Genomic DNA, 20,995 nt, shown 5'->3' on the forward strand with positions numbered 1-20,995 from the left:
CGCCTCCAGCCAATGAGCGCGGAGCCGCCCCTGCAAAGCGGCCGAGGCCTCCCCGTGTTTTCCTTAGTGCCGGAGCCGGGAGCTAAAATGGCGGCCGCCGACGGAGATGACTCGCTCTACCCTATCGCGGTGCTGATCGACGAGCTGCGCAACGAGGACGTCCAGGTGCCGGCCGGGGCTGGGGAGGCCGGGCCGCGGCCGGGGGAGGCGGCCGGGCAGGGCTGCGGGGAACCGCACGGCGAGCGGAGACCGGGGTCCGGCGTCCAATCGCAGGCCGCCTCTCATCCCCCAAAGCCGTGCTGCGGGCGTGAGAGGAGACGCCTGATTGGATGGGCGCGCCGCCTTGGGCTGAATGGGAGTCTGGGGGCCAATGAGTGTGTGGGGGGGGGGCCTGATTCCCCCCCCCCCCAACCCTGTGGGACTGATGAGAGACGGCCGCTGATTGGCTGAGCGTCTCCCCCATTCATTCCAGTGGGGCCTCTCTTGCCCTGCCTGGAGGCTCGTCTCGTTCTCCCTGGGGTCAGTGAGCCCTGAGCCCTGATTGGCTACGGGGTGCCTGTAGAGCCAATCGTGGGGCTCGGCTCACGTGACCTGGGGTCTGGGTGCGGGGCGGGGGGGATGCCTGACTGGCTGCTTCCCAGGCGTATTCCCCATAGCCAATCACGGGCCGTGGCTGAGGGTGGGGCGGATGGCAGGAGGCTGCTGGCTGGCCAGATGGGGGGGCGGGGGGGCATGGTATCCTGGGGAGTCAGGAAGCCAGTCACAGAGGCTCTTAACAGGGTCTCCTGCGGGCGATACCCTGGTCTTGCACTGAGCCCAGCTCCCTGTGGGCCTGGCCAAAGGCGGCTCCCCGGGGTTGTCTTGGGTGGGGGGCGGGGCCTGTGAGCGCCAATCCTTAAGCGCCCCCTCTCTCTGATTGGCTGGGGGAAGTCTCCGTCGTGGGGAGCGGGGTCCCTGGGAGCCACTCCCTGCCACTGGCCTGGGGTGTATCTGCAAGTGACCTGTGGCCGCCCATCCTGGGCGTCCCCTAGGAGATGGTGAAGGTGGCCGGCTGTGGCACATCCCAGGAGAGCGGGGCTTACCGCAGCCAATCCTAGGGCTTCCTTGACCTGAGTGCCTTGCGGTTGGTCCTCGCTAGACTCTTCCATGACCAATGCTGGCCAAAGCTTGTAAAAACCAATCTCTGGGCTCCCTTCAATGAGCTGCGGCATGCAGGAGGTGGCTAGGAAAGGTGGTGGTGTGGTGGGGGCATGTCCCCCAGGGGACCAATACTGGGATTAGCCTGGGAAGCAGCTGTGTGCTTGGTTGGAAAAATTCCTGCCATATAACCATGGTATATATGGAGAAAGAGCACAATCCTCTGATCTCTTCCTTTTGTGGGGAGAGGGGGCTTGGGCTTGGTTCAAGGGGTGCTCAGGTAGCTTATGAACTCAGGCTAAGGATGAAGGTGGTGGGGGATGGAGGATATGGGAGCAGAGGTGAGGTGAGGGGGTTGTCTATGGGGTGAGAAGGGCTGGGGGGGGCGTAATTAGATCAACATGTGGCATCTTAGGACCGCCAGGGTGGGCAAACTTTTTGCCCAAGAGCCACATCTTGGTATGGAAATTGTATGGTGGGTCATGAATGCTCATGAAATTGGGAGTTGGGGTGTAGGAGGGGGTGAGGGCTCCAGCTGGGGGTGTGGGCTCTGGGGTTGGGCCAGAAACAAGGAGTTCAAGGTGTGGGAGGGAGCTCTGGACTGGGGCAGGAGGTTGGGGAGCCAGGGGGCTTGGGTGAGGGCTCCGGCTGGGGATAAGGGGATGGGGGTGCAGAAGGGTGTTCCAGGCTGGGACCAAGGGGTTCGGAGGATGGGAGTGGGATCAGGGCTGGGGCAAGGGGTTGGGACATGGGAGAGAATCAGGGGTGCAGGCTCCTGGCGGCGCTTACCTCAAGCAGCTCCCAGAAGCTCTTATGTGGAAGCATGGCCAGGCAGCTCTGCACACTGTCCTGTTTGCAGGCACTGCCTCTTCAGCTCCCATTGGCCGTGGTTCCCGGCCAGTGGGAGCTGCGGAGATGGTGTTTGGGGCAGGGGCAGCATGTGGAGCCCATGGCTGCCCCTATGTGTAGGAGCCAGAGGGGGGACATGCTGCTACTTCCAGGAACTGTGCAGAGTGGGGCAAGCCCTGGACCCCACTTCCTGGCGGGAGCTTGAGGACCAAATTAAAATGTCTGGAGGGCTGGATGCTGCTCCCGGGCTGTAGTTTGCCCACCCCTGCTCTAAGCACATACCTGTGGGGACATATTAGGGGGTGGGGAGTGTGTTTTATGACAGGGCCTTTTCTACCTGGCTATCTGCAGGGTGTGGCTCCCAGGGTGGGTAAATCAGGAAGAGTAGGATTGCCCAGACAGGATGCCCCAGTGGTGACACAGCGGAAGGGGTGTGGGAGTAGACCTTGCGAGGGGGAGGGACTCTGGGCTGCATGTGGGGGGAAGTGTGATCTAGGGGTTAGAGCAAAGGGAGGCCCGAGAGACAGGATTTCTGGGTTCTCTCCCTGGCTCTGGAAGGGGAGCGGGGTCTAGTACATTAGAGGGATTGCCTGGATTAGTCAGAAGGGTGTTAAACTATTAATGAAAGGAGAGGATAAAAAGAGGATGATACAAGCCCTGAGCACAGAATTGAGATGTTGAGAACAAAATTCATCAGGAACGGAAGGGCGTGAAGAGAAGAAATTCTTGACTTACTTTTACTCCAATGCTAGGCACCTGGGTTACAAACCAAAGAAATTGGAATTACTCGTTTATGAGCATAAGCACAATCGAGGTGGTATTACTGTATCCTGGCAGGATGATTTGCACAACTGGAATGTTAATATCAATGGTCATAAACCAGTGGTTTTCAGCCTGTGGTCCACAGATCCCTGGGGGTCCGCAGACTGTGTTAAGGGGTCTGCGAAAGGTGGTTGTTACGATAGAACAGTGGTTTTCAACCTGTGGCCTGTGGTTCCCTGGGGGACTGCAGACTGTCTTAAGATTTCCAAAGGAGTCCGTACCTCCATTTGAAATTTTTTAGGGGTCCACAAATGAGAAAAGATTGAAAACCCCTGTTATAAACTATTTAGGAAGGATCGAGTGGGCAGGATGGGAGGGGCACTGTCAAAATGGCATCACCTGTTTCTGAGTCACTGGTAACTCCGAAGAAGATCTTGACTGCTTATGGATAAATGTCCTAACAGAGGAAGCACAAGATGCTGTGTTAGTTGGGGTTTACTAGAGACCACACTGAGGAACTGGAGGACAGATCTGAAATGTGAAGGGGGAAAAAGTGTGAGATCCTGAGGGGCTTCTGTCTGACTATGCTGGAGCTCTCAGGCTACCAGTACTAAAACATCCTTGGAATTTCTAAGTGTTAGAGGACAATTTCCTAACTCAAAAAGGGTTGCATCCAACGCGGGGGGATTCGATATTAGCCCTTGTCTTATCAGTAAAGGGGAGCTGATCACAGACCTAAAAACTAATGGTAACTTAGGTGCGAGTGATCATGACTTGATCACATTTATAATGTACAAACAGAATGAAGTCCAGATCAGAGAGAGAGAGAGATTTTATTTGGTGCTTTAAAAGGGCCAGTTTCACAAAGCCAAAAACAACTGAGCCAAATCAACTGGGAGGAAGCATTTAATTAGGAAATGTGACTGATAATGGAGCATTGTTTATGATGGATACCTGAGAAGCCCCAATCAAGGGAGAAAGCCATGTTGGTTTTAAAAAAAAATAAATGATGTGGTTTAGAAGGAAAGTGAAGGCAGCTACAAAAAATGAAAAAAAAATAGCAGCAGAAGAAAGGGGAACTGTAGAAAATTGATAAGGGAAGCAAAGGGACACAAGAAAAAATGTGTGTTCAGAAGTATCATCGCTGCCCTTTGATGGTCTCTTGCATGTCATGAATTGGTGGGTTCTCAGTGCTGTTCCCAGTAGGACAGGGGCCAATAGCAAAAATTGCTCTCAGGAGGGAGGTCTGAGGTTGCTGCCGTCAGAGGTCAAGAGCTGAAATGAATTCCTGTCCCAGCAGCGATGCTCATGTGGTTATAGGGTGGATAAAGAATGATGTTTTTTCATTTAAATCAGGTTTTGATTTTGTTTAAATTAGAATATTTTTTTCAAATAAACTTACTTAAAATGAAATCTGAGTTTTATACGTTTAATATGTTCAGGCCTGAACTTAGGAGTCTCTTAAAACTTTTAAATAAAAAACAAACACTGCATCTGTGAGTCTGTTGCAAACTTTGGCTGAAAGGCTGCTTTTCTATATAAAGAAAAAATTAGGGGGAAAAACATCTAACTTTTGAGGTTAAGCTCTGTAAATATGCCTCAGTAGGTCATCTACTGTGTTAAGGACTTGCTCCTGTGGGGGACCGAGGACTTGCACTTCTGTGTGAGAGATTATTTAATACAAATAAATTGTACATGCTGTTTTGTGTGTAATTAAATTCCAGTCGCCGTCTTAATGCAGCTCCACATAAATCACGAGGAAGAAGTGAATTAGCTTCTGAACGAGCCACAGATCAGTCACATTTTCTAACATATTACAAATGTCGTTAATAAGTATCTGAAAATACTGTGCTCTAGAATTGCTTAAATCAATGTATATAGTTAAAAGAAAAGGAGGACTTGTGGCACCATAGAGACTAACCAATTTATTTGAGCATAAGCATGAGTGAGCTGTAGCTCACGAAAGCTTATGCTCAAATAAATTGGTTAGTCTCAAAGGTGCCACAAGTCCTCCTTTTCTTTTTGCGAATACAGACTAACACGGCTGCTACTCTGAAACCTGTATATAGTTAGTGTCCCCTCCTAAGCAGCAAAAAGATGTACCAAGTCTAGGCTGAAGGCTCCATTTAGCTGTGATTGACATGTTTTAATGCTCCCATCAACCAGGGAGAATGTGCCTTTCTTTAGAACATCACTGTAGTCCAAATGGAAAAGTTGATTAAACTTGGTGACTGAAATCAAGGCTTCCCACCTGGCTATTTAAATCACAATTTAAAGCGAGGCAATTGAAATTACCCAGTGGAAAGCCTCCATTGCAAATTGCCTTGCTTTAAATCGCCAAGTGGGAAGCCTCGATTTCAGTGATGATTCAGATCGCTGGGGTCTGACCTAGGTTTTAGCATGTCCCCTCCCCCAGTTGCCTTGTTCTCACCCGCTCTCCCCTCTCCACACAGCTACGTCTCAACAGCATCAAGAAACTCTCCACCATTGCCTTGGCCCTTGGTGTGGAGAGGACCCGCAGCGAGCTCCTGCCTTTCCTCACAGGTAACCAGAGGGCTCCAAACTGGCCTCCAGGACTCCTGAGTTCTCTCCCCTTGTCTGGGAGGGCAGTCGGGCTAGAGGGTTAGAGCGGGGGGCTCTGGGAGTCAGGACTCCTTGGTTCTACCCCCACTTTGACCTTGGGTAAACTACCTCCGATCTCTGTGCTCTGAAATGGTGGATGGCAACAGCCAGCCCTGGTGGCGGAGGGCAGGGCTGTTGGTGGGGGGGGGGGGGGGGCAGGGGCTTTGCAGGACTGCAGTGGGGGCTGTAGGCTTTCCACCCCCCTTCAGGGCAGGAGAGTGCTCTGGAATGCTCCTGATGAAACCGTGTCCAGGTGAGTCGGGGAGACAGTGCCCTGTGTTCAGTCAGCCAGCGGCTCTCGATTCCCCTCTGGACTCACATGTCTGGTCTTTCCAAGGCATCAGCCGCCTCTCCCTCTCCCGGCTCACCCGCCACTTCTCTTGCAGACACGATTTACGATGAGGACGAGGTGCTGCTGGCTCTGGCCGAACAGCTGGGGACCTTCACCGCTCTCGTCGGGGGGCCCGAATATGTGCACTGCTTGCTGGTAGGTCAGACCCCCGCCACCTAGGGCACGGAGCCGCCTCACGTGGGCACTGGGGGGTCAGGGCACCTGGGTTCTGTCCCCAGCGCTGGGAGGGCAATGGGGTCTAATGGGTTAGAGAGGGGGGATTGGGAGTCGGGACGCCTGGGTGTTCTCCCCAGCTGTGAGTGGGGTGTTGTGGATGGGGGGAGGGGTGGCGGGGGGCTGGACTCCTGGGTTCTCTCCACACCCCAAGCAGGGGTGGAATCAATCCAGCCCCCATCTCACTAACCTCGCAGCCCCCCCTGGAGAGCCTGGCGACAGTGGAGGAGACAGTGGTGCGAGACAAGGCTGTGGAGTCGCTGCGTGCTATCTCCCACGAGCACTCTCCCTCGGACCTGGAGGGACACTTCGTGCCCCTGGTGAAGCGCCTGGCGGGGGGTGACTGGTTCACCTCCCGCACCTCTGCCTGTGGCCTCTTCAGCGTCTGCTACCCTCGCGTGTCCAGCTCGGTCAAGGCAGAGCTCCGGCAGTGAGTGAAGCCCCTATGGGGCCGATCGCGCAGCGGGGGGAAGACCCTTGCAGGGCTGAATGTGGGGCTGGGTGAGAGCCCCTGGGTCAGTGGGAACCCTCGTGGGGCTGATCATGCAGCTGGAAGGGACCCTGGGTCAGTGGGACAAGTCCCTGTTATATCTCATAATCCCCTTCATAAATGGGATCAGTCTCACTCCTCCCCCCACCTTCCACTCCGATTGGAGGCAGTTGAGGTTCACCCTCCTTTGCCTTGTCTGATCCGGGGTGGGATACCAGGCTAGATGAACCCAGAGGGCTGAACCTGGGTGACAAGGAGGAGCTGTTACAGGCATCTCACTCCCCCATCCCCGGCAGGTACTTCCGGAACCTGTGCTCCGATGACACCCCCATGGTGAGGCGGGCAGCGGCCTCCAAGCTGGGCGAGTTCGCAAAGGTCCTGGAGCTGGAGCATGTGAAGGGCGAGATTATTCCCATGTTCTCCAACCTGGCCTCTGACGAGCAGGTGAGAGCCGCGCAGGGGAGGGGGCTGGGAGCCAGGACTCCTGGGTTCTCTCCCTGGCTCTGGGAGGGGAGTGGGATCTGGCGTTAACCCATTCCTGCCTCTCTCCCACAGGACTCTGTGCGCTTGCTGGCTGTGGAGGCTTGTGTCAATATCGCTCAGCTCCTGCCCCAGGAGGACCTGGAGTCCTTGGTGATGCCCACGCTACGGCAAGCGGCAGAGGACAAATCATGGCGGGTCCGGTACATGGTGGCTGATAAGTTCACAGAGGTGCGTGCTGCTTCCCTCCTCGCTCCAGTGATCTGTGGTGACCTAATGCTGCATGGACTAGCAGGGGGCTGTGGGTTGGGAGTGAGGGGCACTGGCAGAGCTTTGAGGGGGGGGACCCCAGGGCAGGGATCGCAGGGCACTACCGGAGGGGATTGAGATCTGTGCACAGTGTTGATGCTTGTCAGTTTCCCCTGTGCTGAAATTGATGGGCTGTTGATCTGGTGACTCCCCATCTGTCTGGGGCCTGGATCCCTGGAGCGCTCTGACCTATGGACCCCCTGCTGACCCACTGCCCTTCCCCCACAGCTCCAGAAAGCCGTTGGGCCTGAAATCACCAAGACCGACCTGGTGCCGGCTTTCCAGAACCTCATGAAGGACTGCGAGGCCGAGGTGCGGGCTGCTGCCTCCCACAAGGTCAAAGGTCAGCCTTGGTGCCCCCTCTGTCCATGTGAGAGGTTGGGATCACTCTCTGGAAGGACCAGAACAATCTCTACAGCTAGAGGGGATTGTTGGGGGGAGGAATCTTTGGGTGGGAGGGTGGATGGGGGCTGTGGGTGAGGCTGAGTGTGTGGGATATAGTCTCCCGCCAGGGGCTGGCTGGGAACCCCATGGCCAAAGCCCTGGGTAATTGGCTGGAGCTGGGATGGTCATGCTGGTCTCATGGACTGGATAGACAGGAGGGGGTGGCCCTGCCCTTCTGGGTGCCGGGTATTGATTTCAGTTGATCCTGGCCCCTTGGCTAGAGTCTTAGGGGGAGGGGAGTGGACGGCGGGTATGATCCTGGCTCTTTTCCCTGTTGGGGGGAGATTTGGGAGGGAACAAATAAACTTGGGGGGAGAGAAAATGTGGGGGAGGGGGTCAGGTTGCTTGCTGCATGTCTGAACTCTGGTCCCCTGTGCTGGGCTCCTGAAGCAGCTGGCCCCACCCCCCATGGGGGCTGCTCCCCCCTTGTTAACCCCTCACCCCATTCACCATCTGCCCTCCCCAGAGTTCTGCGAGAACCTGTCAGCTGACTGCCGCGAGAACGTCATCATGACCCAGATACTGCCCTGCATCAAGGTAAGGGGCGGGGCTCAGCCGATCCCCTTGCTGCTGGCATCCCCCCCTGCAGGGGGAGGGTGGATGGGTGGCAGGGGAATGTAGGGGGAAGCATGGTGTGAGGGGAGGAGGGTGTGAGAATGGGGGGCACAGGATGCGGTGGAAGGGCAGGGGAGCATGGGGGGAGGGATGTAGAAGGGGGTAGGGGCATAAGGAGATGTGGGGGTCGGGGTGCCACCAAGGACAGGAGTGTGAAGGGGTAGTGGTGGGGTAGGGAGCTTTGGGGGTGGAGGAGGCATGGGAGGTTTAAGGGGGGTACTTGGGGTTGTGGGGGGGCAGCCCCAGCAGCTCAGTGCCATGAGGCTGGCGGCGGCCTGTCTGCATTAACCCTCCCTTCTCCCCCCGAGCAGGAGCTGGTGTCGGACGCCAATCAGCACGTCAAGTCAGCGCTGGCCTCCGTCATCATGGGGCTCTCACCCATCCTGGGCAAGGACAACACCATCGAGCACCTGCTGCCGCTCTTCCTGGCCCAGCTCAAGGACGAGGTGAGCGCCCCGCCCCAGAGGTGGCTGCATCTCGGGGCCGCTGTGCTGTGCTCCTGTCTCATTGGTAGCCATTTTTCCCTTTGGGAAGAGATCTCAGTGGGGTTTAGTGGTTAGAGCAAGGGGAGCTGGGAACCAGGACTCCTGGGTTCAATTTCTGGCTCTGGGAGGGGAGTGGGGCCTATTTGTGTGTGGGGGGAGAGCCCAGGACTCCTGGGTTCTGGCTCTGGGGCTGGGGGAGGGATAGCTCAGTGGTTTGAGCATTGGACTGCTAAACCCAGGGTTGTGAGTTCAATCCTTGAGGGGGCCATTTAGGGATCTGGGGCAAAAATTGGGGATTGGTCCTGCTTTGAGCAGGCGGTTGGACTAGATGACCTCCTAAGGTCCCTTCCAACCCTGATAGTCTGAGTCTGAGAGCCCAGGACTCCTGGGTTCTGGCTCTGGGAGGAGAGTGGGTCCTAGTGGTTACAGCATGGGGGAGCTGGGAGCCAGGACTCCTGGATTCCATCTTGTGTGGAAAGCCTTTGCTCTGAGCTCTGTTCCTCCCTCCAGTGCCCTGAGGTTCGGCTCAACATCATCTCAAACCTGGACTGCGTCAATGAGGTGATCGGCATCCGGCAGCTCTCGCAGTCGCTGCTGCCGGCCATCGTGGAGCTGGCCGAGGATGCCAAATGGCGTGTCAGGCTGGCCATCATCGAGTACATGCCCCTGCTGGCCGGGCAGCTGGTAAGGAGGCTGTGGGGAGCCTGGGGGCTTTGGGATCAAAGGCCTGGAAGGATCAGGCCCGGCTGGTGGTGTCCTATCTCTTGCTAAGCAGGGAAATGCTTGGTCAGGATATGGATGAGAGGGTCCAGGCTTCCCACTTGGTCAGGGCTGGCCCCGGTGCCCCAGCGTAGCTCATGGGTGCCTCATGCAGCACGGTGCCGGGTGGGGGCTCTCCCCTGGAAGTCAGGGCTGGCTCCAGTGCCCTAGGGGGCGCAAGTCATCAGTCCTGGGGTTGCTGGGAGCCAGGACTCCTGGGTTCTCTCCACCAGCAGCACCTCATCTGTGAAATCAGAACAGTGCCTGTTTTCCAGGGGCCCCGTCTCTCCCACAAGGTCCTGGGTCTGGCCTGGAGTTCTGGGGCTAACAGTCTCTTCCTTTCCAGGGGGTGGAGTTCTTTGATGAGAAGCTGAATTCCCTGTGCATGGCTTGGCTGGTGGATCATGGTGAGTGTCACTCAGGGGAGCCGGCCCTCAAGGCTCCCCCATGGCCAGTGCTGGCTCCAGGGCCTTTGGTTTGAGTGGGAACTTAACCGCTGCGGGGTGGAGCCCCACGACTCGGACCGAGCAATTGTGCATCATGGGAGATGGGCTCTAAGGTCATAAGAGGTGAAGGCTGGTCTTGAGGCTCACGCAGAGGGCTGGGTGCCAGGACTCCTGGGCTCTGTTCCTGGCTGTGCCACACACTGGGTGTAACCTCCAGCAGGTCGTGGGTGTGCTTAGAAATCGGGGCTCTGACTCCTTCCTTTGTTCGTGTAGACTGCGCTCTTCAGGGCCAGAGCTCTGTCTGGCTGTGTCTGAGCAGCGCCTGCGTCCTACTCTAATACAAACAAATTAACCTTCACTGATTGAGTAATTGCCCTTTGATCTATTGACTTCTAAGGGCTCCCAGATCCTCTGCTTGGGCTTTTATAGCCCCATCCACTTGGTCCTAGCTGTCACAGCCATGTGACACTGACAAGATCTAGGTCACTTTCTCCCCCCCAGAAATCCAATTAACAAGAGTCTGGTCAGTTTCAGGACAGCTTTGCAGTTGACTAGGCTCTTCAGCTGTGCGTCTCAGCTCAATGCTATGGGGTGAACAAGACCTACTCGGTTTCACTTGGCCACTGCTCTGGAAGGGGATGAGGGGCCTCCGCAGTGGGAAACCACTCCTGAGAGGGGTTATGTGGGGGGAGGTGAGAATTCCCCTCAGCTGCAGGGCAGGGGGTGGGAAAGAGGGCTGGAGATGTAGCATCCTGGGACTTTGCCTCTTGTACTCTACACTTCCCTTCCCCCCTCCAGTGGTGGTTTCCGGTCCTGGCTGGGGTCTTCTCCCAACTCCATCTCTGGGGAGTCGGTGGCTCAGGTCTCCACCTGTCACTTCACTCCCCTTCTGGGATAGCAAAAGGTCCTGCTTAAAGCCCAACACAGGTGCCCAAATTAATAGTTCCTCCCCTCTCGGGCTCCGCTGAAATCCTCTGCTGCATTACCTGGCCCAACGTGCCTCGCCCTGCGTCTTCCCCAGTAGCGTTCGCCTGCTGCTGCCCTTCGCCAGCGACTCCTGCAGTTCATTTCTTCCCGGTCCGGGTGGGCCCTGTCTCAGGGCTTCTCCCCCTCCCCTTGCTCCGCTTCCTGGGGGTGGCTCAGCCTGGCTTCCTCAGGCTCTTCTCAGAGGGGAACCACCTTGTCCCCACCAGATAAATTCATGTGAGAAGTAAGGCCCAGATCCAGAGTGGAGGCCTCTCTGGAAGATGCTCTTCGCCAAACACAAGTTGTGGGGCTCAACCCAGGGGGAGCTGGGGGAAGTGGAGTGGTCTGCGCTATGTGGAGATGACACCGGATGACCTAATTGGGCCCTTCTGGACTTCGATCATGCAAAAATCCCAGCTCTTGTTTAAAATGAACGGCCAATTCTTAGCCCTCTTGGGCGTGAGAAACCCTGAGCTCTGGGGCTGGTGGGGATTTCTCATAGTGTCTGATGGGGATAATTATGGACAATCAGCAGCTCTTGCGAAGCAGGGAAAGCTGAAGCAGAAGGTGCCTGTGTTTTAAATGAGAATTCCCAAAAGCGACAAGAGAAAACCTTGACACATACTGTGTTTTCCTCCCAATGTTTTGCGGGGCGGCTGACAAGCACTACTGAAAACGGGGAATAAACGGGGCACCTGGTGAATGTGGGCTGGCGCCGGCTGGGTGAATTGTAACCCCTGAAGACTCAAAATCCAGAGGGTGACTCTTCCTAGCCCAGGTCTCAGGGTGGAGGGATCGGGGTTAGCGTAGCCGGTGTCAGTAGCCAGCTGCCAGGATTGGCGCAGAGCCCCAGCCACCCCCGGTGACGTGTTTTCCCCTCCCTTCCCAGTCTACGCCATCCGGGAGGCAGCCACCAGCAACCTGAAGAAACTGGTGGAAAAGTTCGGCAAAGACTGGGCCCATGCCACCATCATCCCCAAAGTGCTGGCCATGTCTAACGACCCCAACTACCTTCACCGCATGACCACGCTCTTCTGCATCAATGTGAGTGCCCCTCTGGGGGCAGGGGGAGCCCAGACACCTGGGGTGGGGCAGGCTAGGGGTTAGAGCAGGGGGGCTGGGAACCAGGACTCCCGGTTCTCTCCCCAGCTCTGGGAGGGAAGTGGGGTCTAGGGGTTAGCGCAGGGAGGCTGGGAGCCAGGATTCTCCTGGGCTCTACTGGTTTGCGCGATGGGCACCGATTCAGTGCTGGCGTAACGTGCTCCTCCCCCTCCCCACCCCCCCAGGTGCTTTCGGAGGTGTGCGGACAGGAGATCACCACCAAACACATGTTGCCCACTGTACTGCGCATGGCGGGCGATGCTGTGGCCAACGTCCGCTTCAACGTGGCCAAGTCCCTGCAGAAAATAGGACCAATCCTGGACAACAGGTACGGCCAAGGGGCGGGGCCGGGCCGGGGGCTGTGGCACTGGGCAGGGTTGGATGGGGGTGGGGAGGGGAGGTTGGAATCTGCTAGGGGAGTGGGGGGGGGGGGGGGTACTGAGGCAGGGCTGGGGGGCACCAGGAGGAGGGGCAGAGGGAGGTGGGACTCTCAGCTGCCATTCACCTCCACCCAAGTACCTGTGATGGGAAGGGGGGGGGGGGGGGGGGTTTCCCCCGGGCCAGGGTTCTGGTCTGCTCTGCCCCCCATGTCTCTTGCTCTGCGGGTCCCTTTAACTGCCCCCTGCACCCCACAGCACCCTGCAGAACGAGGTGAAGCCGGTGCTGGAGAAGCTCACGCAGGACCAGGATGTTGACGTCAAATACTTCGCACAGGAGGCCCTGACCGGTATGGGGTGGGGTTGGGACCGAGCTGCAGGCTCAGCCCCTGGGGGCCTCCCCGCTGTAGGGAGCGGGGTGTTGCTGGGCCCCGCCCGGCTGATCCAGCCTTGTGGAGCCCTGTGTGGTGTTGGGGCGGGGGGTGCTAGGCGAGGTCTGTAGCGATTACCTCCCATTACCAATCCCCCACTGCTGGGAGCATGGGGTTTGGGGGTGTCTTTGTCGAAGGCCCTTCTCTGCCCCCGTGTCATATCAGGGCCCGCATTATATGATTTGGGCTGTGTTGGGGTGGGGCTTCTGGGTTTCCCCCTCTCTGACCCAAGTCGGGTGGGGTGCCTTGGGGATACCCCATCTGGCTTCTGGGATTCTCCAGTGTGTGGGGATGGGCCTTCAGGGAGAACCCCCCCCTTCACACACACACACACACACATCCAGAAGGTGGGGGAGGGTCTCTGGGGCTGAGAGCCCTGGCCCTGTGATCTGACCCCCTCTCTCTCCTCCTCACAGTGCTGGCGCTGGCCTGACCCAGAGGATGTGCCCTGTCGTCTCCCTGACCTCCAGCCGCCGTTGGACCCTCACTCCCTGGCCCCTCCCCAAGCCTCTGTGCATGTGTATGAACCCCTGTTGGGTGGGGGTGCCCAACGGCCCAATACAGGACCCCCCTCATTCCGATCAGCCCCTTCCCCCTCCGACAGTTCATCTCCCATCTGGTCACTCACCGGGGTGCAGCACTTGGCCCCCCAGTATTCCACCCCCCACTCAAACACTGCAGCTTGGGGGGCGGCTCATTGCTCCCGGAATCCCCCATCCCTGTGCTGCCTACCCCTCTGGACAGCTCGTCGCATCCCTCCTCAGCAGCTTCGCCCCCCCAATCCCTGCCCACCGCGGGACGGGCGCAGGAGGAGATCGGGGTGGGGAGGGGGGAAGGGGCGGCGCTGATTTCAGCTGGTCTTAGGAAAGGCTCTGTCCCTCGCTGGCCCTGGGCTGTTCTGTACCACGTCCCTGCTCTCCTCCTTCCTCTTCCTTCAGCCGTCTGCTTTTCTCACTCCTCTCTGCTGAAATCTGCCTCCTTCTCCTCTTCCCCTGCAGCATTAAACTCCCCCCAGACTCAGCATTGCCATCCTAGGCCCTCGTCCCTCCCAGAGAGCCCCTCCGTAGCTTCCCCAAAATCAAAACTCATCCCAATGCCCCCCCCGGGGGGGGCCGCCAAGTTTTAAGCAGAGAAGAGACCAAATCTCCCCCTGGTAACAGGGTTTCTTTAATGTGAATTTTGGCGCTGGTCAGTTTCATGCTGGGCTGGAGGGGTCTCCCTTGTCAGTTTCACCTTTGGGCTCTGGGCAGGTTCATGCTGGCAGGCGCCCGCCTGATGCCAGCCTTGGGGAGGCTGCAAATGCTTCTCAGCCATGGGGCAAAGGGCTTTCAGATCCAAACGCTAGAGCCTGGCACCCCCGGGGCGATCTCTCCAGGGTGTGAGATTAGAACACAGGGGGCCTCTCATGTGGCAGCGGGTCAGCTGACCTTCTCAGATCCTCTCTGCCAATCAGTCCTCACAAGGGTCTGAGCCCCCTTCCCCAGCCCCCACAGGGAGCTGGGTTGGGAGAATTGAGCTGGGATTTTACAGGCAACGTTTGGGGTGTGGGGTCATGACCTCGAGCAGATTTTACCCCCATGACCCAGCTCAGAGTTCACCCCACAGCCTCTCAGCTGTGGTAAGGAAAGGCCCCCACCCTTCAGGTGCTGCTGACTGGGCAGGAATTGGATCAGGATTTCCCCTGGGTTCTAGCCCCATGGCCGCCAATCCTGCTGCGGGCTCCTGCTTTCAGTTCTCTGGGGTTGTGCCCCTCACCGGGAAGGAGCGGGGCATCACTGAGGCCATCCCCTTTAGATGGCTCTAAGTCAAGGGGCATTTAACCACTCACTCCTGCCCTTACCATGCAAACGCCTATGCCCCATCGTGACCCTTCCCTTCGCTGCTGCCCTGGTGTCATGCACTGAGCAAATACAGGGTGATCCCTAACCCCCCGCACCCTTTAACACAAGCCCCCCTGTCCCCCTCCTCCTCCACACTGTTAGTGAAATGTCACTTTAAAGCCAATGTGTTTCTTTGTGAAAACTTGTTTTATTTTTTTCTTCTCCATGATTAATAAAATGCTCGACCGTTCCTGCGTGGCTGTGGTGTGGACAGAACTGAGCGGTTCTTGGGGGCGGGGTGGAGGGTGGAACAAAAGGATCTTAGTGCTGAAGCAACTTTCGGTGCTGTTGGGGTGCAGGGGCTGTTTATACAGCGATCCCTCACCTCCTGCTGAGATGCAGCCACCTCTGGGGTGGGGTAGCTGTATATCCAGCTCCAGCGCAAGGCAGCTGCAGTGGCTGAGACATTCCGTAATGGAAAATCCCGTGTCCCCATGAAACCCCCGGGGGGACATGTGGGCGGTGGAAGGGATTTGGGCTGGGCCTGGCAAGTCAAGGGCCGCAGGCCAAGCACTGAGGGGGTTTGTGACCCTTTCCCTGGAATTTCAGTCTCCTTCCAGACAAGCGCTGCAGTAGCCGGGGATCCTAGGACCATCCCTGCCCTCTGAGCCATCCAATCCCCTGGCCTGGGGCTGTGCCCCCTATAGGGGAAAGGGCCTATGTGCTTTTCCCTGTCCCCCAAAGCCAGCTAGTCCCCCAGCCTGTTCCCTGCCCCCCCTGAGCCAGCCAGGCCCCCAGCCTGGGGCTGTGCCCCTTAGAGGGGAAAGGCCCCTCCACAATCACCTGGAGATCAGCCTGTTGGGGTTAACAAATCCCTTCCTTCTCACCCTGTAAGTACTGTGACTGTTGGGGGCAGAGATGGGTCTGTCACCCCTTGTGGAGCTCTTCGTACCCCCCAGCGGAGGCCGGCCCCTCCAGGAGAGCTGGCTGAGGTTTTCCAAAGGGCAGAGCCTGTGTCAGAAAACGTGGCTCGATTGAAATCGACAAGCTGGGGAAGGTGAGTGTTGAGAGGCAGCTCCCTGGCAGGGGAGGCAGGTTCAAAGCGGGCGTTCGAACGGAATGGACTGAGCTGAGTTTTTTTCATTTCAAAATGACCCTTTCTTGGGTTTCCGGCTGGATTTGATGATTTTGGTGTTTCTAAGACTGGAATCAAAGCAGCGGGGGGGGGTGTTATGTTTTGGCCAATAGCCTATTTTTATATGGTAAACAATTAATTGGTATTTTATCAATTGTATTTAAAAAGTCCCGATGCCATCAAACTCTTTCAATGCACCCAAACCAACCTTAGGGGTCCCCTCCTCCCCCCGAAACGTAACGAGTTTCACAATCTGGTATCTTTCGATACATCTCTTTTGTTTCCATTTTGGAACGAAGTTGGGGGGGTTTCCTTCCAAACCGCACTTGCGCTTCCTGGCCTGAGCTCCCACCTGAGGCTGGTAGAGATAAGGCGGGACGTGGGGCTTGAGATCTTGGTTCTAGCCACGTCTTTGCCCCCAGCCTAAGAGGAAAGGACCTAGGGGTAGGTGACATAGGAAAAAGTCCATGTCCCCGGCAGTGACTCTGGTTCATAATAGGGAGAGCACCCCCTTCCCCAGCCCACTCCCTGCACCACAGGGCCCCCCAGCACCACATTGGGGAATCAGGGCCAGTCCTGACTGCCAGGGGAGAGCCCCCACCGTGTCCCCTGTAGTACAGCGCCCCCTAGCACCATGCTGGGGCATTGGGGCCAGCCCTGACTGCCAGGGGAGAGCTTCCCCCAGCCGGCTCCCTGCAGTGCGGCGGCGTCTCCCCCTTCACACATGGGTTGGTTGCGCCTCCTCGAAGGCTGCCTTGAAGGCCTGCACCAGGGGCCTCCGCACGGCGTCCTGGAACTCCCTCCCGGCAAAGACGTAGAGCAGGGGGTTGATGCAGCTGTTGAACATGGCCAGGCACTTGGAGAGAGGGATGGCCACCAGGCGCACGGCGCTGGGCACGTGGGCCGTGGAGATCCTGGCCAAGGCCAAGGCATGGTAGGGCGACCAGCAGAGAAAGAAGCAGAAGATGACTCTGGTGACCACCAAGAGGGGCTTGCTGGACTTGGCCAGCCTCTTCCGCCTCATGGCCACCACCAGGACGGAGTAGGACACGGAGATGACCACCAAGGGCAGGAGGAACTGGGAGAGGAAGATGAACACGGTCAAGATCTCGGCCTCTTGGCGCCTCCAGTCTTGGAAGACGTCCAGGTTGCTGCAGGAGCTCCGGTTCCTCTCGAAGGAGAGCTCGGAGAAGAGGAAGGAGCTGGGCACGAAGGTGGCCAGCGACAGGGCCCAGATGGCAGCACAGGCCACCCAGCTGAGCCGTGGCGTGCGGTGGTTGCGGCACCAGACCGGGGCCACCACCACCACGCACCGGTCCACGCTGATGGCACTGAGCAGCAGGACCCCGCTGCAGAGGCTCAAGCCGAAGAGGCAGTTGGCCAGTTTGCAGGCCACGGAGCCGAAGGGCCAGTCCAGATCCAGGGCCAGGTACAGGACGGTGACCAGGATCAGAGAGGTGGAGGCCACATCGGCCATGGCCAGGTTGAAGAACCACACGGTGTTGGGGGTCCAGCGCAGCTTCCAGCCCGTGACCCACAGCACCGCCCCGTTCCCGGCAGCCCCCGCCAAGAAGATGAAGCCGAAGGCCACGGCCGTGGTGACCTTCATGGCCTGGCGCAGTGGGGCCTCCCCGGATGTGGCGTTGACGGGCAGCATCGCCCTGCCGAAGAGACAGGGTAGGTTGTGAAAGGCCCTACGTTTGGGTTCTCTCGAATGGCGTCGGATGTGGGGCTGGGAGCCAGGACTCCTGGGTTCTATCCCTGACTCTGGGAAGGGAGTGGGGTCTGGTAGGTTAGAGCAGGCAGGAGCTGGGAGCCAGGACTCCTGGGTTCTATCCCTGACTCTGGGAAGGGAGTGGGGTCTGGTAGGTTAGAGCAGGCAGGAGCTGGGAGCCAGGACTCATTAACTGGGCCACCATTGAGATCCCAGACTCAGTTGAATGCTGGGATGATCCGGACCTCCACCCCCACCGTTACCCATGTCCTAACTAAACTAATGGTTGTGGACAGTGTGTGTGTGTGTGTGTGTGTATACACGCCTGTGTGTGTCTCTGCTGGAAGGAATGAGTGTGTGTGTGTGTGACGGCTCCCCCCACCCCGTCCCTCGCTCTGAGCCCTGCTCACTTAGTGATGCTAATAGGCACAGTTGCATTGACCGCAGGCCCCCCTCCCTGCTTTGTTCCCAAACAACCAGCTGGGCCCAACGCTTCCATCCTAATGCGTCAATTTCCCAGCCCCGTGGGGGTGAGAGCTCAGCTGGGTGCTGTGCCGGCGGGGGGCCCGGGAGGGCCGGCGTCGCTCGGCACTGGGCAAGGAGCCAGCTCCCCAGGTCCCCTACCCCCATGGGGGGTGGTTAGGGCTTGAGCACGGCTGCTGCCCGATCATCGCTCCAGCTGGCTGCTGGGCCCAGATCCCTGCGCCAGCTGGAGTTGGGGGCAGAGTGAGGGGAGGGGAGGGGATTTGGGGGGGGAGGAAGTGGGATGTGAGAATTGCAGTCAGGACTCCTGGGTTCTATCCCCAGCTCTGGGAGGGGAGTGGGGTCAATTGGTTAGAGGGTGGGGGGCTGGGAGGCAGGACTCCTGGTTTCTATCCCCAGCTCTGGGAGGGGAGTAGGGTCTAGTGGTCAGAACGAGGGGGATTGGGAGCCAGGATTCCTGGGTTCTATCCCTGGCTCTGGGTGGGTTTAAGGTTGCCAACATCATATTTCAAAAACAAGGGACTATTTTCTTAGCGCCCCCCCCCGCCCCCGATATTGTTGTTATGATTATCATTAATAACAACCCTGAGCAGGACTCACCTACATTCGCCAGGGGGGTTTTCTTGCTGCTTTTTGCAGAACTCAGCGAGTCCCGAGCTCCTTGCAGGGAGATGGAAAACCAAGGGACGCCCCTTGTAATAAAGGACGGTTGGCAGCCCTGCCAGTGGGTCAGAGCAGGGGGGCCCTGGGAGCCAGGACTCCTGGGTTCTCTTCCTGCTGCTGCGACTAATTGGCTGGAGGAGTGCCTGTCGCTCCTTCCTCGGCTCTTGCATTTACACCTCTCTATAAATGCTGTCCCCCCAGCCCCGCCCCCCCGCTCTAACCACTAGATCCCACTCCCTGCCCAGAACAGTGGAGGGAACCCAGGAGTCCTGGCTCCTGCCTCACCCCCCCACCCAACCACTAGACCCCACTCTGCTCCCACAGCTGGGGCTAGAACCCAGGTGTCCTGGCTCCAAGCCCCCTCCTCCCAGCCCTAGACCCCCCTCCTCCCAGCCAGGAACAGAACGTACCTTCCCTCCCCTGCCAGTTGCCACCGCCCCCTGGCAGGACCCGTTCACCTGTCCCCCCCCCCCCCGCAATGTTCCCAGACACACTGTACAGCTGTAGCCAGAGCAACGGCATCCATCCTCAAGGTCTCAGCTACAGAGAAGGCGGGGAATGGGGGGGGGAGAGCCCAGCCCTGGCTGTGAATAGAACCCAGGAGTCCAGACTACTCTCCCCCCACCCTCTACCCACTAGACCCTACTTGTCTCCCAGGAGCCCTGCCTCCCAGCCCCCACATCTAACCACTAGATACCACTCCCCTCCCAGACCCGGGGGTGGAAGGAACCCAGGAGTCCTGGCTTCCAGCCCCCTGCTCTAACCCATTAAATCCCAGCTCCCTCCCCCCCCCCCGCCCCAATTCCCCACAGCAAAAGCAAAATCACTCACCTGAGGAGGAACGATTCTCCAGGGGTTAGAGTTGGCGAGGGGTTTGGCTGGGAGCCAGGACCCCTGGGTTCTATCCCTGGCCATGGGAGGGGAGTGGGCTCTAGTGGGTTGAAGTGGGAGGGGCTGGGAGCCAGGACTCCTGGGTTCTACTCCTGGCCCTTAGAGGAGAGTGGGGTCTAGAGGGTAGAACAAAGGACGGGCTGGGAGCCAGGACTCTTGCTTTTCCCGTGCCTCAGTTTCCCCAGCTGTCTGAGTCGGGTAGCTCTGGTTTCCCGGGGGGTGGGGGCATAGGTGCTGGAACTAGGGGTACTGCGGGGGCTGCGGTACCCTCTGGCTTGAAGCGGTTTCCATTATATACAGAGTTTGCAGTTTGGGTCAAGGGCTCTCAGCCCCCTCCCATACAGATTGTTCCACCAGCCGGAGGGGCGGGGGGTTCACCCTGTCTAGTAGGAGCCCAGAGGCCGCGGGGATGGGGGCCAGGCTGCCCGGCCCCTGGGCGGGGAGCGGGGCGCGACTCACCTGGCTGCCGCCAGGTCCCGGGGGGCTGCCGGGCGGGGGCGGGTCCGGGTCCGGGTCCGCTGTGCAGGGAGCCGGCCCGGGCGTGTGTGGCTGGAGGGAGGGAGAGAGACTCTCTGTGTGTGTGTGTGTGTGTGTGTGTGTGTCCCCTTCCTTCCGTCCCCCTGCTGGAGGGGCTGAGCCCTGGGGTGTGTGTGTGTGTGTGTGTGTGTGTGTGTCCCTGCTGCCCCCTGCTGGAGGGGACGAGCCCTGCGCTGTGTGTGTGTGCGTGTCCCCTTCCTTCCGTCCCCCTGCTGGAGGGGCTGAGCCCTGGGTGTGTGTGTGTGTGTGTGTGTGTGTCCCTGCTGCCCCCTGCTGGAGGTGACGAGCTCTGCTCTATGTGTGTGTGTTTGTGTGTCCCCGTGTCCTTCCTTCCGTCCCCCTGCTGGAGGGGCTGAGCCCTGCTGTGTGTGTGTGTGTGTGTGTCCCTGCTGCCCCCTGCTGGAGGTGACGAGCTCTGCTCTATGTGTGTGTGTTTGTGTGTCCCCGTGTCCTTCCTTCCGTCCCCCTGCTGGAGGGGCTGAGCCCTGCTGTGTGTGTGTGTGTGTGTGTCTGCTGCCCCGTGCTGGAGGGGAAGAGCCCTGCTCTGTGTGTGTGTGTGTGTGTGTGTGTGTGTGTGTCCGTCCTTCCTTCCGTTCCCCTGCTGGAGGGGCTGAGCCCTGGGGTGTGTGTGTGTGTGTCCCTGCTGCCCCGTGCTGGAGGGGACGAGCCCTGCTCTCTCTCTCTCTCTCTCTCTCTGTGTGTGTGGGGGGTCCTTCCTTCCGTGCCCCTGCAGGAGGGGCTGAGCCCTGCTGTGTGTGTGTGTCCCTGCTGGCCCTTGCTGGAGGGGACGAGCTCTGCTCTGTGTGTGTGTGTTTGTGTGTCCCCGTGTCCTTCCTTTTGTCCCCCTGCTGGAGGGGCTGAGCCCTGGCGTGTGTGTGTGTGTGTGTGTGTGTGTGTGTGTCCGTCCTTCCTTC

The 20,995-nt window shown here is 58.5% G+C and overlaps 2 protein-coding genes across 4 annotated transcripts; one reads left to right on the forward strand and one right to left on the reverse strand.

Moving 5' to 3' along the window:
• Positions 1–14,908, forward strand: PPP2R1A (protein phosphatase 2 scaffold subunit Aalpha). The gene is made up of 15 exons (XM_037882908.2): positions 1–165; positions 5,202–5,292; positions 5,757–5,857; positions 6,133–6,365; positions 6,722–6,869; positions 6,981–7,136; positions 7,443–7,557; positions 8,125–8,195; positions 8,585–8,719; positions 9,269–9,442; positions 9,864–9,924; positions 11,819–11,973; positions 12,216–12,358; positions 12,666–12,757; positions 13,255–14,908. Exons 1-15 carry the CDS (start codon positions 13–15, stop codon positions 13,269–13,271), a joined length of 1,845 nt encoding a protein of 614 aa, XP_037738836.2. The 5' UTR covers positions 1–12; the 3' UTR covers positions 13,272–14,908.
• LOC102938078 (chemokine-like receptor 1) lies at positions 14,851–20,182 on the reverse strand. Of its 3 annotated transcripts, none has more exons than XM_037882909.2 (2): positions 20,004–20,182; positions 14,851–17,454 (listed from the first exon to the last, which is right to left on the reverse strand). In XM_037882909.2, exon 2 carries the CDS (start codon positions 17,448–17,450, stop codon positions 16,512–16,514), a length of 939 nt encoding a protein of 312 aa, XP_037738837.1. In that variant the 5' UTR covers positions 17,451–17,454; positions 20,004–20,182; the 3' UTR covers positions 14,851–16,511. The 3 variants fall into 3 exon arrangements, with proteins under 3 accessions (XP_037738837.1, XP_043391113.1, XP_043391112.1); XM_043535178.1 differs by having other exon boundaries at positions 19,485–20,182; XM_043535177.1 differs by lacking the exon at positions 20,004–20,182 and adding an exon at positions 18,591–18,845.
• Between the last annotated feature and the right edge of the window lie 813 nt (positions 20,183–20,995).

Source organism: Chelonia mydas, chromosome 24 (genome assembly GCF_015237465.2).
Source record: "Chelonia mydas isolate rCheMyd1 chromosome 24, rCheMyd1.pri.v2, whole genome shotgun sequence".
In the NCBI taxonomy this organism is placed as follows: domain Eukaryota; kingdom Metazoa; phylum Chordata; order Testudines; family Cheloniidae; genus Chelonia; species Chelonia mydas.

Bases quoted from the DNA above. Each gene is read 5' to 3' on its own strand.
- LOC102938078 (XM_043535177.1), bottom strand. From the start codon at position 18,823: ATGCAAGAGCCGAGGAAGGAGCGACAGGCACTCCTCCAGCCAATTAGT. The intron at 17,455-18,590 runs GTGAGTCCTGCT...TCTCTTCGGCAG, and splicing joins AACCCCCCTGGCGAATGTAG to GGCGATGCTGCCCGTCAACG.
- PPP2R1A (XM_037882908.2), top strand. From the start codon at position 13: ATGAGCGCGGAGCCGCCCCTGCAAAGCGGCCGAGGCCTCCCCGTGTTT. The intron at 5,858-6,132 runs GTAGGTCAGACC...CTAACCTCGCAG, and splicing joins AATATGTGCACTGCTTGCTG to CCCCCCCTGGAGAGCCTGGC. The intron at 8,196-8,584 runs GTAAGGGGCGGG...CCCCCCGAGCAG, and splicing joins AGATACTGCCCTGCATCAAG to GAGCTGGTGTCGGACGCCAA.